This window comes from Onychomys torridus, unplaced genomic scaffold (genome assembly GCF_903995425.1).
Source record: "Onychomys torridus unplaced genomic scaffold, mOncTor1.1, whole genome shotgun sequence".
In the NCBI taxonomy this organism is placed as follows: domain Eukaryota; kingdom Metazoa; phylum Chordata; class Mammalia; order Rodentia; family Cricetidae; genus Onychomys; species Onychomys torridus.
In genome coordinates this window covers 273,070-287,235 of record NW_023413663.1, presented here as the reverse complement: position 1 = coordinate 287,235, position 14,166 = coordinate 273,070, and the positions used below count along the sequence as shown (strand labels likewise).

The following is a 14,166-nucleotide window of genomic DNA, read 5'->3' as shown; positions in this document are numbered from 1 at the left end:
GTAGAAGAATAGTTAAATGCACAGCATATTGAAGAATCTACCAGGGTTGGAATTCTCCTGTATTTGTTATTAAAAAGAAATCTGGTAAATGGAGAATGGCAACAGACCTTAGAGCAATTAACAAAGTAATTCAGCCAATGGGCTCTCTACAATCTGGAATTCCTTTGTCTTACCTGTTACCTAAAGGATGGCCTCTCATAGTTATCAATTTAAAAGACTGTTTCTTTTCAATACAAGAAAAAGACAGAGAAAGATTTGCTTTCACAGTGCCTACTTACAATAATTCTCAACCGGTTAAAAGATTTCAATGGGGAGTCCTCACACAGGGAATTTGGAATAGTCCAACCCTGTGCCAATATTTTGTACAACAGCCCTTGGAAGTGAAATGTAAAAAAATTCCTAAATCTATAATTTATCATTATATTGATGATATATTACAAGCTGACTCAAATGCAGATACTTTAGAAAGCATGTTTGAAGAAGTAAAGAAAATATTGCCTTGCTGGTGATTACAAATTGCTCCTGAAAAGATACAAAGAGGAGATTCTATTAATTATTTAGAATATAAAATAGAGCTACAAAAAATTAGACCTCAAAAGATGCAAATTAGGAGAAATCGACTACAGACACTTTTGACTTTCAAAGAATATTTGGAGACATTTCTCATCTACAAACTATTGTTGGGGTAAAAAAATGATGAACTGAATAATTTGTTTAAAACATTAGAAGGTGACAAGGACTTAAGTAGTCCAAGAGAATTATCACCTTAAGCTGAGAAAGAACTGGCCTTGGTAGAAAAGAAAGTACTTGAAGGACATGTGGATCATATTGATCCAAAGCTGGATTGCATTTTGGTTATTTTACCTTCTAGGCATTCTCCTACAGGAATATTAATGCAGAGGGAAGATATTATATTGGAATGGATATTTTTACCAAATAAACCAAATAAAAAATTAAAAACTTATGTGGAAAAAATCTGACTTAATTTTGAAAGGAAAACTGAGACTTCATCAATTAGCAGGAATAGACCCAGCAGAAATTGTTGTACCTTTAACTAAAGAGGACATTGAAAAATTATGGACAGAAAGTGAACCTTGGCAAAGAGCTTGCAGTAATTTTTTGGGAGAAATTAACAGCAAATATCCCAAAAGCAATAGAATTGATCTTATAAAGAGAGCTGATTGGATCTGCCTCAAACTGTATGGGGAAAACCCATACCTGGAGTTCGCACATTTTATACAGATGCTATAAAACAAGGAAAGGCAGTTTACAAATCAGAAAATTTAAGTAAAGTAGGTCAAAGTCCTTATAATTCAGTTCAAGAGTCAGAATTGTATGCTATATGTAGTTACTGACTCTCAGTATGCTAAAAGAATTGTCTTACATATTGAGACTACAGAATTTATTTCTAATGCTTCAGAATTAACTTCACTATTTATGCAATTACAAGATACAATCAGGGAAAAGAGTCATGCTTTCAATATAACTGACATTCAATCCCATACTGGTCTGCCAGGCCCTCTAGCACAAAGTAGTGATGAGATTGATATATTATTGATAGGAAATGTGCTGGAGGCCTCAGAATTTCATAAAAAACATCATGTCAATAGTAAAGGTATAAAAAAGGATTTTCCATAACCTGGCAAAAAGCCAAGGAAATTGTAAAGAAATGTCCTACTTGTTCCTTCTACAATCAGACACCATTACCAGCAGGATGTAACCAGAAGGGTACTCAGAGGAATGAAATATGGCAGATGGACATGTTTCACTTTGTGGAATTTAGAAATTGAAATATGTACACCATACCATTGATTCTTATTCAGGATTTTAATGGGCAACTGCTTTGAGTTCTGAAAAAGCTGATTCTGTAATCACTCATTTGCTAGAAGTTATGGCCATTCTGGGTATACCTGCACAAATTAAAACTGACAATGCTCCAGCATATGTTTCTATTAAAATGAAACAGTTTTTTGCTTATTATAATATAAAGCATATGATAAGTATACCACAGAATCCTACAGGCCAAGCAGTTATAGAGAGATCCAACAGAACTCTAAAGGACATGATAAATAAACAGAAAGGTGTAATAAAAAACCCCAGAAATAGACTGCACAATGCTCTATTAACTTTGCATTTTCTCAATGCTAATGAGAAAGGAACATCTGCAGAGAGACATTGGATAACACAAACAACTACAGAATTAAATAAGCCTATATACTTCAAGGATGTGCTGACCTCAGAATAGAAACCAGGATATATGTTATGTTGTGTTTTTGCTTTTGTTTCTGCAGGAGAAGATGAGCTGTGGGTACCATCAAAATTGATAAAGGTTTGATTTGAACAAGAGAGACCTCTTAATTAGAATAGGTGATAGTTTATCAACTGATATGACAATACAATTTAAACTAACTTATACCATTAATACATGCCTTTTCATTTAATCATGTATAACTTGCCAAAAGGGAACCTCCCCAAAATTAGTCTTGGGGAAGGGTTTTTGTTTTTGTCTTTTCGGCTAAGTAATCTGAAGAACACTGGACAAATGAGACAACTGAAGAAAAAGGGTAAATCATCTGTCCCAGGAAAAAGAGTAAAATGGCCTATTGGTATATATCATCTACAAAATTTCATAAATCTTCCTAAATGTTTGTTTCTGCTCTTCTCTAAAAAAATTAACACTATTGGTCTTCTTGTAGTCCCAGTTTAATTAAAATTTAAAGCTGACTTTGGAGTTAGAGAATGGCTCTCTCCTTCTTTAAACTCAAACATGTTGTTAAAAGGGAAATGCAAACTCCCTTTATCATACCAGAAGAAAGAGCCATATTCTGACATGGGACAGCAGAAAAACCAAATTAATTAAGGCACTATTTTATTACTAATCTCAATTCTTTGATTCTATTCTAATTCTTTAAACTTTTCTTAAAGTATGAATTTTATATCAAAATACAATTTAAACTTTGTTAAGATAATAATGGTCATTTAGAGCACTAATTAATTCTAGAGAAAAGCCTTCAATTAGCTGCCTATACATGTCTTTGTGTTTGAGTCTCTTATCAGTTTTCTGCAGGAAATGACGGGCAGGCCTAACATCAAATGAAACCTCCAGGAAGAAGATGGGGCCCTACAATGACAATTCCACATAGAAAATAATAATATAACTAAGCTGATAATCATCATCTACAAATCAGCTTTGGACTACAAAGTGCTTAGAGCAATTCTGAGATGGCTAGCGGAGATGATCCAGTTTCAAAGACTACCTGAATAAGAACTTGAGATAAACCCTGAACTTTGAAATTATGGATAACTAAGAACATAGTTACCTTTCCTAGAATTTGACAATTAACCCAAATTTTTTCTTTTCAGTATAAAGATACCTTTGCTCATACCCAACAGGAAGCAATTTTAAGAATACAATGCTCACATTCCCAAAGGGGTGGTGTGGTGTGGGTGGTTTTTGGTCTGTTAATGGGTTTTGGGTCTGGGATAGTTTTCATTGTTTAGGAGGGTTGGTTACAAGTTGTTGTTAAGGGTTAGTAAAAGGGCTAGGCAAAGGAGATTAGATTTAAGGTGCTTGTTTAAAAAAAAAGAGAAAACAGAAAAAGACAATTACTAGTTTTAAATACTATACATTGGATTGGATTGTTTTATATTGTATATAAACTATATATATATATATATATATATATATATATATATATATATATATATAGTTAGAATATGCTATACAGATATTTCTAATCTTGCTCGAGATATTGTAGTTATACCATCATTTAATAATGTAATGCAATTTGCTAATTGAATATTATTATTACCAACTATTAGGATATATAGAAATGAAAGTTAATAGTTATACATTACAATTGAACTTATAGTCATATTAGGTGTGTTTTCAAGATCGAACAGATATATTTTAGATAGACAGATCATCTTCAAACCCTTCAGAGATCTAAAGAATATAGCATTTTAAATGTTTTAATAACTTAGAAATTTTTCTTTTTTGCTATGACTATGAGACATGTCAGCTCCTGGCAGTACCAATCTACTTCAGAGAAAATATGGGCATTGAAGAAATTGCAGATGGAGTTAACTTTCAGTGTCGTAAAAGTTAGCCACTGGATAACAAAGTATCCTCAAATCAACTGCTGACAAACAGGACAGACAGGACATGAAATAAAGGACTACCAATTCTTGCCAAAACAAGTGTGGTTATGGCTTTAACAAAAGGCATCTTTTGAAGCCAGGAAAATATGGCACCATTCCTGAAGTGATTGGCTTTTACAATCTGGCAAAGGTACTGTACCATTTTCTTCAAAGGCAGCTGAACAGGGAGTGGGCCAATGGCTTCTGATGTGCAGTGGAAGAGCAGATGAAACAGTTATTCTTCAAGAATAACGAAGATCACACCTCTCAATTGTAGACTGGCATTTAATAGAGGGATGTGGAGAAGAACAGGATGCCGAGATGAAGCCACATATACACAGCCAAGAAAAATGGACAGCTGAATTAAAAAAAAAATCAACAATTTCCAGAATTTAAAATCCAGAATCATGACATGACACTAATGGAATTCAGGTGTTTCTGGTACATGGACTGTTCTCACTAAATGTGATATCGAACTCTTGACAGTGTGTACATCCTAGTTCGCAAATGAGTCTATCAGATATGCTAAGCCTGTAGGCTGAAGATGATGCCCCAACACTGTGGAGAAATCACAGGTGACTGTCCAGGCAGCTGGCTGTTTCTGTCAACTCACTTTTTTTTTTGGAAGCTGCTTTCATGCACTTCATGTTTTTATTTTTTATTAGGTAGTATTATTTCCTTCTTGGTTCTCTGAGGGAGTTGAAGATCAGTTAGTTATAGTTATAGTTTTCCTTGTTAAGAATTTCAGAAAAGAAACCCACTAGAGGTGTAAGTGTATAAATTTGAAAGGTGTTATGAGACAGTTCCATTCGTAATATAAGTTAGTCTAGAAAGTGAATCAGGTACATTTCGGACTTACAAAAATGGATAGATAATGGTATTATTTTCTCTGAATTTGTCAAATGCAAATGCATTAGACATTGTTTAGGTTTTTATTGCTTGTATACATGGTATATAGGTATTGTATTTTTGTATGTAGTTTTTCTTATATTAGTTATAACTTTTTTCATTTTATTAAAATAGAAAAGGGGAAATATAGTGATATTTTATTTGTATTGAAATGTGATTTTATTTGTATGTTAATAAAGTTGCCTTGGGTTCAGAACAAGCCATAACAGAAGCTGGGCAGTGGTGGTGCATGCTTTTAATCGCAGAATTTGTGAGGCAGAGCTAGGTGGATATCTCTGTGTTCAAGGATACAGCCAGCATGGCAACACATGTCTTTAATCTCAATACCAACCAAGAAGACATGAAGATCTGTACAGACAGGCAGTGACAAGGAGGTCATGTGACTGGGTTTACAACCAATGAGAAAGCAGAATAGAAAGTCTATAAAAAAAGGAAAATCACACAGAGGTAGCTCTCTTGTGGAGAGGAAAGACAGAGTAGCAGTGAAGGGTTAGGTTTTCAGCTCTCAGCTATTGCTCTGACCTCTTGGCTTTTAACTCTGCAATTGGCTGTGTGTTTCTTATTTAACAAGATGGTTACATCTACACATCTACTTGAGCATTTAATTATTCCTGTACCCACTCTTCCAAGGCCTGCAATTTTTCTGTTGTTAAAGGCCATTGTTTCACCCATAGAGGCTTGTCAGTTAACCTCTTTAAAGTTAGAGGTGTTGGTAACTTTGAAAGATCAACAGCTGTTGTGCCTTGATTTTGTAGAGGCTGAATGGTTAGTGACTGTTCTTTATAGTACTTTTTACTAATTTCCCCACAAACATATATTGCTTTATTGTTTGTTTTTGAGATTAGAGGTATGCTAGTATGGTTATTCCATTGCTATTATGTGGGAGTCCAGCTCTGACCTTGAGAGGAGGAGAGATAAATGAGGAAGTATCAGATAGAAATATAGGCAGAGAGCAAGACAGAAATGCAGGATAGCTTTGGGAGGGCCCTGGATCAATGCCCATTCACATTGAGATTTATTCTAATGGGTCTTTTATATTCTGCTAAGGGGAGTGGCAAAAGACCTCCCCCTTTCAAGATCAAAGCACAATTTAGAACCAAGTACCTGGTACCCATGCCTGTAGCCAAATCATCCCATTATGCAGCCCTGCTGGGTAAAGCAAGCTCAAATTCTCTTACCTTGAGCGAGGTCTTACTAGGGAGTCTCTGTGAGCCCCCACACTGTAACAAATCATATTCCTATATATTCATTGCTATACTAGCCACATATGACTTTAATTTTCCTCTCTGTCCTTCTGGCCCTATACATTCATCCCATCTTGCACTTTGTTTTACCTGAGATAAGTTTCCAATCCCCAAAAGCTGAACATTCACCTACTGAAGAGGCAAATTTGGATGCCATGATTGTGGGGGCAAGTATTGTTACACCTGCCCCTGTGTCTAAAAGATGTTCAATGATTATGTGATTTATTCTTATCTTTAGCTTCTGTCTTTGATAATTGATATTATCAACTCTATCAGAATATTTGTTTTATGGTTTCTCCTGAAATTTTGTTTTATCTTCTAAAAGTGTTCTATTATCCAGAGCAGTATGTTTTTTATAATAGTCCCTAGGTCCTTTATTTGCTCTGGGAAGGAGTTTCTTCTATGGTGACAGGGAATGACCAAACAAAATTGGATATGGGGGTGCTGTGAGAGGCTATGTGAGGGATTTCCCAATGGTAAATGGTTGCCTTGTCTGTTGCTTGTTGATCTTCATTCACTGGTTCAATGTCAGCTTTTGTAGCATCCTCTTCATAATCCAGAAGGTTGGAGCCTTCTGTTCTAGTAATTGCTAGAAGAAGCATTGTTTCTAGAAATGTCCTGCCTACAATTCCTTTCTATATGACCTTGTTTACCACAATTAAAACATCTGACATTTTGATCTTTTCTTAGACCTTTGGAAATCATCTCTCCTATCCAAGCATCATCATGGTTAAGAGACTCGATATTGACTGTGTGTTGGATCCATTCTTCTATGGGTACTAATCTGGTATTTGAAGGCCAAATTATCCTTCTGCATAGTGGATTAGCATTTTCAAATCCAAAGACTCAATTAATATTTGTCTAACTTCTGGTTCTGATTTCATTCTACTTACAGCTGAGGTCAATCTTTGAAAAAATCAGTGAAGGCTTCTTTTGGGCCTTGTATAACTTTAGTAAATGGCTTAGTCCTTTTTCCTTATTCTTGAATTCTGTCCCAAGCATTTAAGGCTGCTGTGCAGGATAGGGACAGGGTATGTTCATCAAATGTAGCCTGACTATCCACATCAGCATAATAGCCCTTACCAAGGATTTGATCTTGGGAAATCTTATAAACTCTATCCCTACCTTGCTGTTCAAGGTCCTTGGCTTCTTCTCTCAACCAGCTGCTCCATTCTAACTGAGGGCCATATTCCAATACTGCTGTCAGTAAATCTTTCCAGTCTTCAGAAGTAATTTTGTTCTGAGAGGACCATGTATTCAACACCTGCCTCATATAAGCTGAACTATTGCTTCCTTAATTTTCTTTAAATCTAACACTTCTATAGGATCCCATTTAACTTATGTATAGCCTTGGGTATACTTTTCATTCAGTGGTCTTTCTAGCATAGTAATTTGAAAAATTATGGTTGGTGTTTTAATAACACTAGGCCACTGTTCTCTAATTCCATAAGGTAATGGTGAAGTTGGTTCTCCTCTGAATTCTTCTGTCTGTGTCTGAATGCTCTTATTATCAGTTTTAATAATTTTTTTCTAAGGCTTGTGGTATACAGCAGTGGCTTTTCCTAAGGCTCACATATTTTGAGTATTAAGCTGTCTAAGGCTTGCATACTATCAGTCACCCTTCTACTTTCTTCATCAGTAAGTATTTCTAAAGTCTTTATCTTGTCAGTCTACACTGTATTGTTCTCCTTAGTAACTATTTGTAAGGCTTGCATAACATTTTCAATGGCCTGTTTCTTTTCAGTCAAACTCTGAAATATGACACCATTATCAAACAATATTTAAAGATACAAATTCCTAGACTAATAATAATTATGAGTGAAATTATATCGATGCTAGCTGAATTGATTATCTCTTCAGTTAATTATTCTAGCATCCCATGCATAGTAGCAGTGAGTAGGGTACTAATTCCCTGAATTATGGCATTACTGATCATCGACCTGGGAAAGATTTTAAGATCGTTCTTTCCAGTTATTCTTTTACCTTTTAAAAAAATTTAGGCTAGTTTACCACTTAAAAGTTGTCAAGTGACTTGCCAAAGTTTAGATCCTCAGAAAATTTGTAGATGCAGTGATCATGTTTGACCAGCAGGCAGAGCCAATGCTCTGATGGCTGGGTCTGGCAAAGTTTATTCAGATGTAGTGATGGTGTTTGACCAGCAGGTGCAGCACCAAGGTAACAGTGGGAGATTTAAGTACAGAAGCTGTGGCACAGCACTGACTCAGCACTTTAAGAGCTAGCTGACTGACAGTCTTTTGGTTGGTGGGGAGGTCCCACCCAGGTTAGCCCCTAACCTGGTACCCATGAGTGTTAGGCAGAATTGGCCCAGAGGCTTGGCTATTATACAATAGCCGGCCGGCTGCCAGTAACTTGGCTTCAGCTCCAAGTCCTGAGTGTGAGCAAGCAAATCTCAAAAGTGAGCTGAGCTAAGTTTCAAGCACCCAGACTTTCTAAACTGCTGCCAGTGACTTATCAACAGCTCCAAATCCCAAATGCAGTCAAGTGGAACTCAAAATGAGCTGAGCTATAAGAATCCAAGAAGGGGAAACAGTGAAAAAGCAACTATACATACTCATGCACCCCTCCAGCAGCGGTGGCTGTGTGCACCTCTCCATCAACAATGGCTGTGCTTGTCTCTCCACCAATGGCAGCTACAATGGGATGGGGATCTCTAGGACCACTAACCATGTTCTTGTAACCATTCTCCATACAAGTTACCTTAAAATCCATTCATGACCAAGGGTAGCAAGATAAGAATGATATAGGGGTCTTACTCTCACTTTTTTACAGCTTTCTGTTACAGGCCTCTTAAAGATAAGTTCCTGTCTCCATACATTTTCCTAAACTGGAAGTGCCCCAGTATTCTGAGAATGACAGAACTTCACTGAGAGAACACCCTGAATAGAGGACAGTAATTTTGCCTGGGAATTCTATGTACTCGAGTAAAAGTATTCACCCAAGGAATCCAAATGGTGTGTTATAGTAAAGAGCACCAGAGATATGAGACAATATGGGCAGGACCTCACCTTCAAAATGACTCCATAAATATATAAACTTTCTGTTCCCTTTTCCTGATTATTTTTAAAACTAAAGCCTTGTTTCTACTCACAGTTTGGATTTGGAATCACTAAACTACTTCATCTGTTCCTGTTACCAATAGATGTACTTGAATTCCTTTCAATCATGACTCCTGTCTTCAGTGGTATAATGGGAAGGGTTGTTAGGCCTAGCTTCTTGGTATAACATGAGCAGAGGATTTGAAATTACACTCCATTTAAAATAATAGCATGCAGCAACAATTCATACAAATGCTCCTCTGACCAGCATGGCTACCTCAGTCACTTTACATGATGTCTACCTCATCTTTCTCCTTAGATACCTCTTCTTCTTCCCATAAAATCTCATCCCACACATGATTCTGGAAGATGAGACTAAGGGGAGGGGACCAAAGTGAAAATACATCTATTCAATGGAACACTGGCTGTAGTCACTACTCCAAGAGGTTAGACTTTCCATTAAGGAAACACTGTTTTCCAGTTACACCAAGAAAAGAAAGAAGGATTCAGAAGCTCTCCTCAGAAATATAGGCACTACATTTGAGACACCACTTCAATCCCCTAACTTTCCAGTTTGGAAAGGGCATTTCACTGTTTCAGTGGGTGCACACGTTTCTTCTTTGGGATGGAGTAGGTCCAGGACATTATTAGTGACTTAGCCATATTCTCAGAATCCTCTAATGTTGTTATATCTTCCAAACAGCTAAATCATGCACATAACCTACCAAGTTGTTCCACTCAGTGATCCCTTTGCTCATCAGAGTAGACTGGAAACTCCTGGGGTTTCAGATATTCCCATGAGGGAAAGTCTTCAGACAGAGTAGACATTGTCATTATACAGTTGACCTTCCTGCCTCCAAGAAAGCAGACTCTTCAGTACTACCAAAGGAAGGATGTACTGCTCTGCTCTCAACACTTATTAGGGCTTAAATGTCTCCAACTTGTTCCTGTTTTTTTTTTTTTTTAATTTTAACAGCAAACCTCTCACCTTAGGATTGGTCCTTAGATCTATGCCATTTTCTTTTCACCAGTACTTTTGCCTGCCATAGGGAGTTGGCAATATCAGAACACATCATCTTTGCATGCAGAGTTTAGGATATGAATTGAATACCTTTAAAGAAGGCAACACATTGAATAGGTAGAGAAAGATATAAGCTTCAGAAACAGCCTGGAAATCAAAGTGACATTTTATTTTAAGTAAGCAGAATACTACAAGAGTATCATGTGAGTGTAGGAAATTTGGCCAAGGAGTCACCTGGCACATTTTGCAAATGCCATATCTCTCATTTCAGACCTTTTGATTGGCCTGTTTGGAAGCATGCTGAGAATTCAGGTTACTCTGTAGTTTCAATGACCTGATTTCAAAGACGAACATAATCATAGCAAAGAGTGACAAGGTGGCTGTGAGAACCCCTATGGGGAACACATGCGTGTAGTGTTTCTTTATAAGGGCTTCTTTCCTAACAGGAAAGGTGGGTGGAAAATCAAGAGTGGTTTTACCATAAAGATCTACTACATGGTTCCAGGTCACAGAAAGAGCTGTGCAAAGGCTGCTGAGAAGCAGAATTAAGACACAACACTTGTAGCAGAGTATCTGAATGTCAGGGACCGAGGCTCTGATAATGCTAACCCTAATGGCTGCTGAGCTAAAAATTACCACCACAGGTTTTACAAAGATAGCCAATAATATCAGGCTCTGTGCACATCTAAATTCAGGTGAAATGGTCCAGGTCGAGTTGACAGGGCTGTGCACCAGAATCCAGGTTACAGAACCAGAGATGTTAAACTCCTGATGGTAATAAGCTTCCCAGAGTCCAATGTACACAAGCTTAACCACCTTATTATCAAATTCCCAAAGGCGCCAATATTGGCTGCTTGCAAGGATTATTCCAAATGCTGAAGATAAGAGGCTGCAGAGGAAGCCAGTCAGTCTGAAGATACACTCCTTCCCCTGTGCAAACCTGGAGATAAGACTGAAGAAGTATAGAGTCAATCGACAAACATAAAAGAAGGCTGGAAAACAGAATGAGTCATGATTTAAGAATATTAAGTACTCACACCTTGTCTATGCTCTCCAAACATTGTGTGTGTGTGTGTGTGTGTGTGTGTGTGTGTGTGTGTGTGTGTGTATAAGGGTTCTCCACCGAGTTTAACTATATATACAAAGCATTGATATTTGTGACTATGGGAGGAGTCCCTATTGTAAGATGTTTTGGACTATACTTTCACAGTATCCTACAAAGGATGCTATGTTCTTATTTGTTGACTATGAATTTCAATACTTGGAATTAAAGGTGAAATATTAGTTTGCAGTAACATTTAAGGTGAGGCAGACTGCATCGCTATATGCAAAACAGAACAATTATACATAACTTTAAAGAGTGTTCCAAGCAGAGGGATGCACAAGTTATTGTAGTGGATTATTGCATGATCCTTGTAAGAGCACTTTAATATCTGTATATCCCTTGAGGAAAAAGAAGCAAGAAGAAACATGATGTAAATCTTGCGTGTATGATGTACATGATGTTCATTTATGTCAATGAAAAGCATGCCTGAATATATTCTATAAATATCTGAATACATTTGAGCATAAAATGTACACAAGAAAGGAAAGCTACATATATCAAGGGTGATAGACCAGACACTATCATAATTCTTTAAATATTTTCCTTAAAGTGTTCATTTCTGTAGAAGGGTATGTGTGATATAATTAAAACTAGCATGGACACAAACATAAACTTCTATTTGTAACTTGATGGTAATACAACTTGTTGGTCAAATAATTTCCTATTACATATGAGGCACTGAGTTCACTCTCCAAAACCATAAAATTAAACTTTGTATTGTAAAAGAAAAGGAATCATGAATGTGTGTATTTCATATCTGCTAATTATTCAATATTGCAACTTGAGAATACTGGCTTCCTTTGGGTACAACATATAAAGTATGCTGAGGTATTTTGTCTTAGCCAATGTCATCTTTGACACAAAATTTATGCTTCACATTAACACTGTGAAGGAACTTATTTTTGCCTTCTCTCAACTCAGATCCTTGAGTGTAGTAGCTGACAGATCCTGATGCGTCGTTTAGGAGAAAGGAAGGAGGCAACATCCTTCAATGATTCCAGCATCTGCACATCTCATTGCTGTTGTACATGAGGAAAATTAAGGGACCCATAACAGGGTTTCCTTGCCATGGAACATTATCTATCAGTTACCTACTGTTACAAAGTCTTCTGTGGAATGTGCTTTCTAAAAGAGAAAAGGCTCTATGTCTATTACTTGGGAAATCACATCAGCAAGATGGGTTTGTAATCAATGATGGCATGGGTATCATTGTGAGCCGTTTCTTGCCAAGGCAGGTCTGAGGCAGAGGACTGCCGGAGCAGTATTCTTTGAAGCAGAAATGAAAGCAGGAGAGAGGGGGTGATATTGTACCAGACAAATGAGCTAGCTTGGCAGGATGTGCTGCTGCCCTTGTCTGAATCCCAAGAGCAGATACAAGCTTTTTGTTAAGAACCAAGTAGAAAGCCTTCATATATAATACGTTTTTTGTTTTTTGTTTTTTTTTTACCTTTTTGTGTTAGGCGTGAGGTGATCCATTTGAAAGATGATAATATCACAAGTCTTCCTTGAATTCACTGGAAATACTGATCAGAGAGGGAGTCACATGAAGTGGTGAAGCACCTGAGTGAAAGAAGTTCTGTTAGGCACATGTTTCTGCTCAGAACAATGCCTTGTTTACTGCTGGACTCTCACAATCCTGTGCATTCCTACCTCTGCTTTGCTTTGTTTGAACCCATATTAAACACTTCAGGATAATAATGACCTTCCAATGATACCCAAACAATTATTATTCTCATTTTATACATAGGGAAATACCAGAGATGCTAATTCCAATTCACAAACTTCAGTGAGGTACACAGATAAATGGGCAGTGCAGACACTGGAGAGTTATTATTCACTTGAGTTTTCCTGTCACTTATGATGTTCAGAAGGATTTACTCAAATGGAAAACATGTACAAAAATACCCTGATCAATATGTCAGAGGCTTTCTTTGGCACTCTTTGTCTTAAGATAGGAAAGGCGATTAATGAAAACAACATGGAAAAATAAAATTCTTACCTTTCTATCTCTCTTCTAGTTAATCCATGTTACCATCTGCCAACCTTAAGAGAAGTAACTATACACATTCTTATGTTTCCATGACTACTAGGACTTTATGGTTGGTTCTGAGCAACCAATGGATTCCAAAGGGCATACATAAAGAAGGCCAGGGTGAAGTCTTTAAAATTAGTTTATTAAGTCACGCACCAAATAACCACTGTAACTTACTAGGACATTGTGAAAGCTATTCTTGTTTGTCAACTTGATGAAATCTGAAATTAAATAAAATTCAAAAAACTGGACACATATGTAGGGGATTTTTTTTCTTAATTAAATCTTTGAAGTGCAGAGACCCACTTCTACTCAAGATCATCCACAGGGGATGATACACCTTAATACAGGTATTTTATGATGAAATGATTTACCTTTATTCTGGATCACACATTGTGCTGTTAGCCTATATAAAAGACATGGAAATGAGTTGGTTTTCTTGTCTTATTGCTCTCACTTTCACTATCAAGTCCATACCTTCACTGGCATTACAGCTTACTTCTTCATGACTCCAACATATATTGAAGACATGCTGAGATACCCAGCATTGTTGACTGAATAACTACTGGATTCTTGGAACTTTTTTAGTAGAGAGAAATTGTTTGAATAGCTGGACAACAAACTGCAAGTCATTCTGTAATAGATAGACAGACATACAG

The 14,166-nt window shown here is 36.8% G+C and overlaps 1 protein-coding gene across 1 annotated transcript; it reads right to left on the bottom strand.

Annotated features, from left to right (window-relative positions):
- Positions 1 to 10,637: 10,637 nt before the first annotated feature.
- On the bottom strand, positions 10,638 to 12,951 carry LOC118576397. The gene is made up of 2 exons (XM_036176661.1): positions 12,923 to 12,951; positions 10,638 to 11,310 (listed from the first exon to the last, which is right to left on the bottom strand). The coding sequence occupies exons 1-2, from the start codon at positions 12,949 to 12,951 to the stop codon at positions 10,638 to 10,640; spliced, it is 702 nt and encodes a 233-aa protein (XP_036032554.1).
- Between the last annotated feature and the right edge of the window lie 1,215 nt (positions 12,952 to 14,166).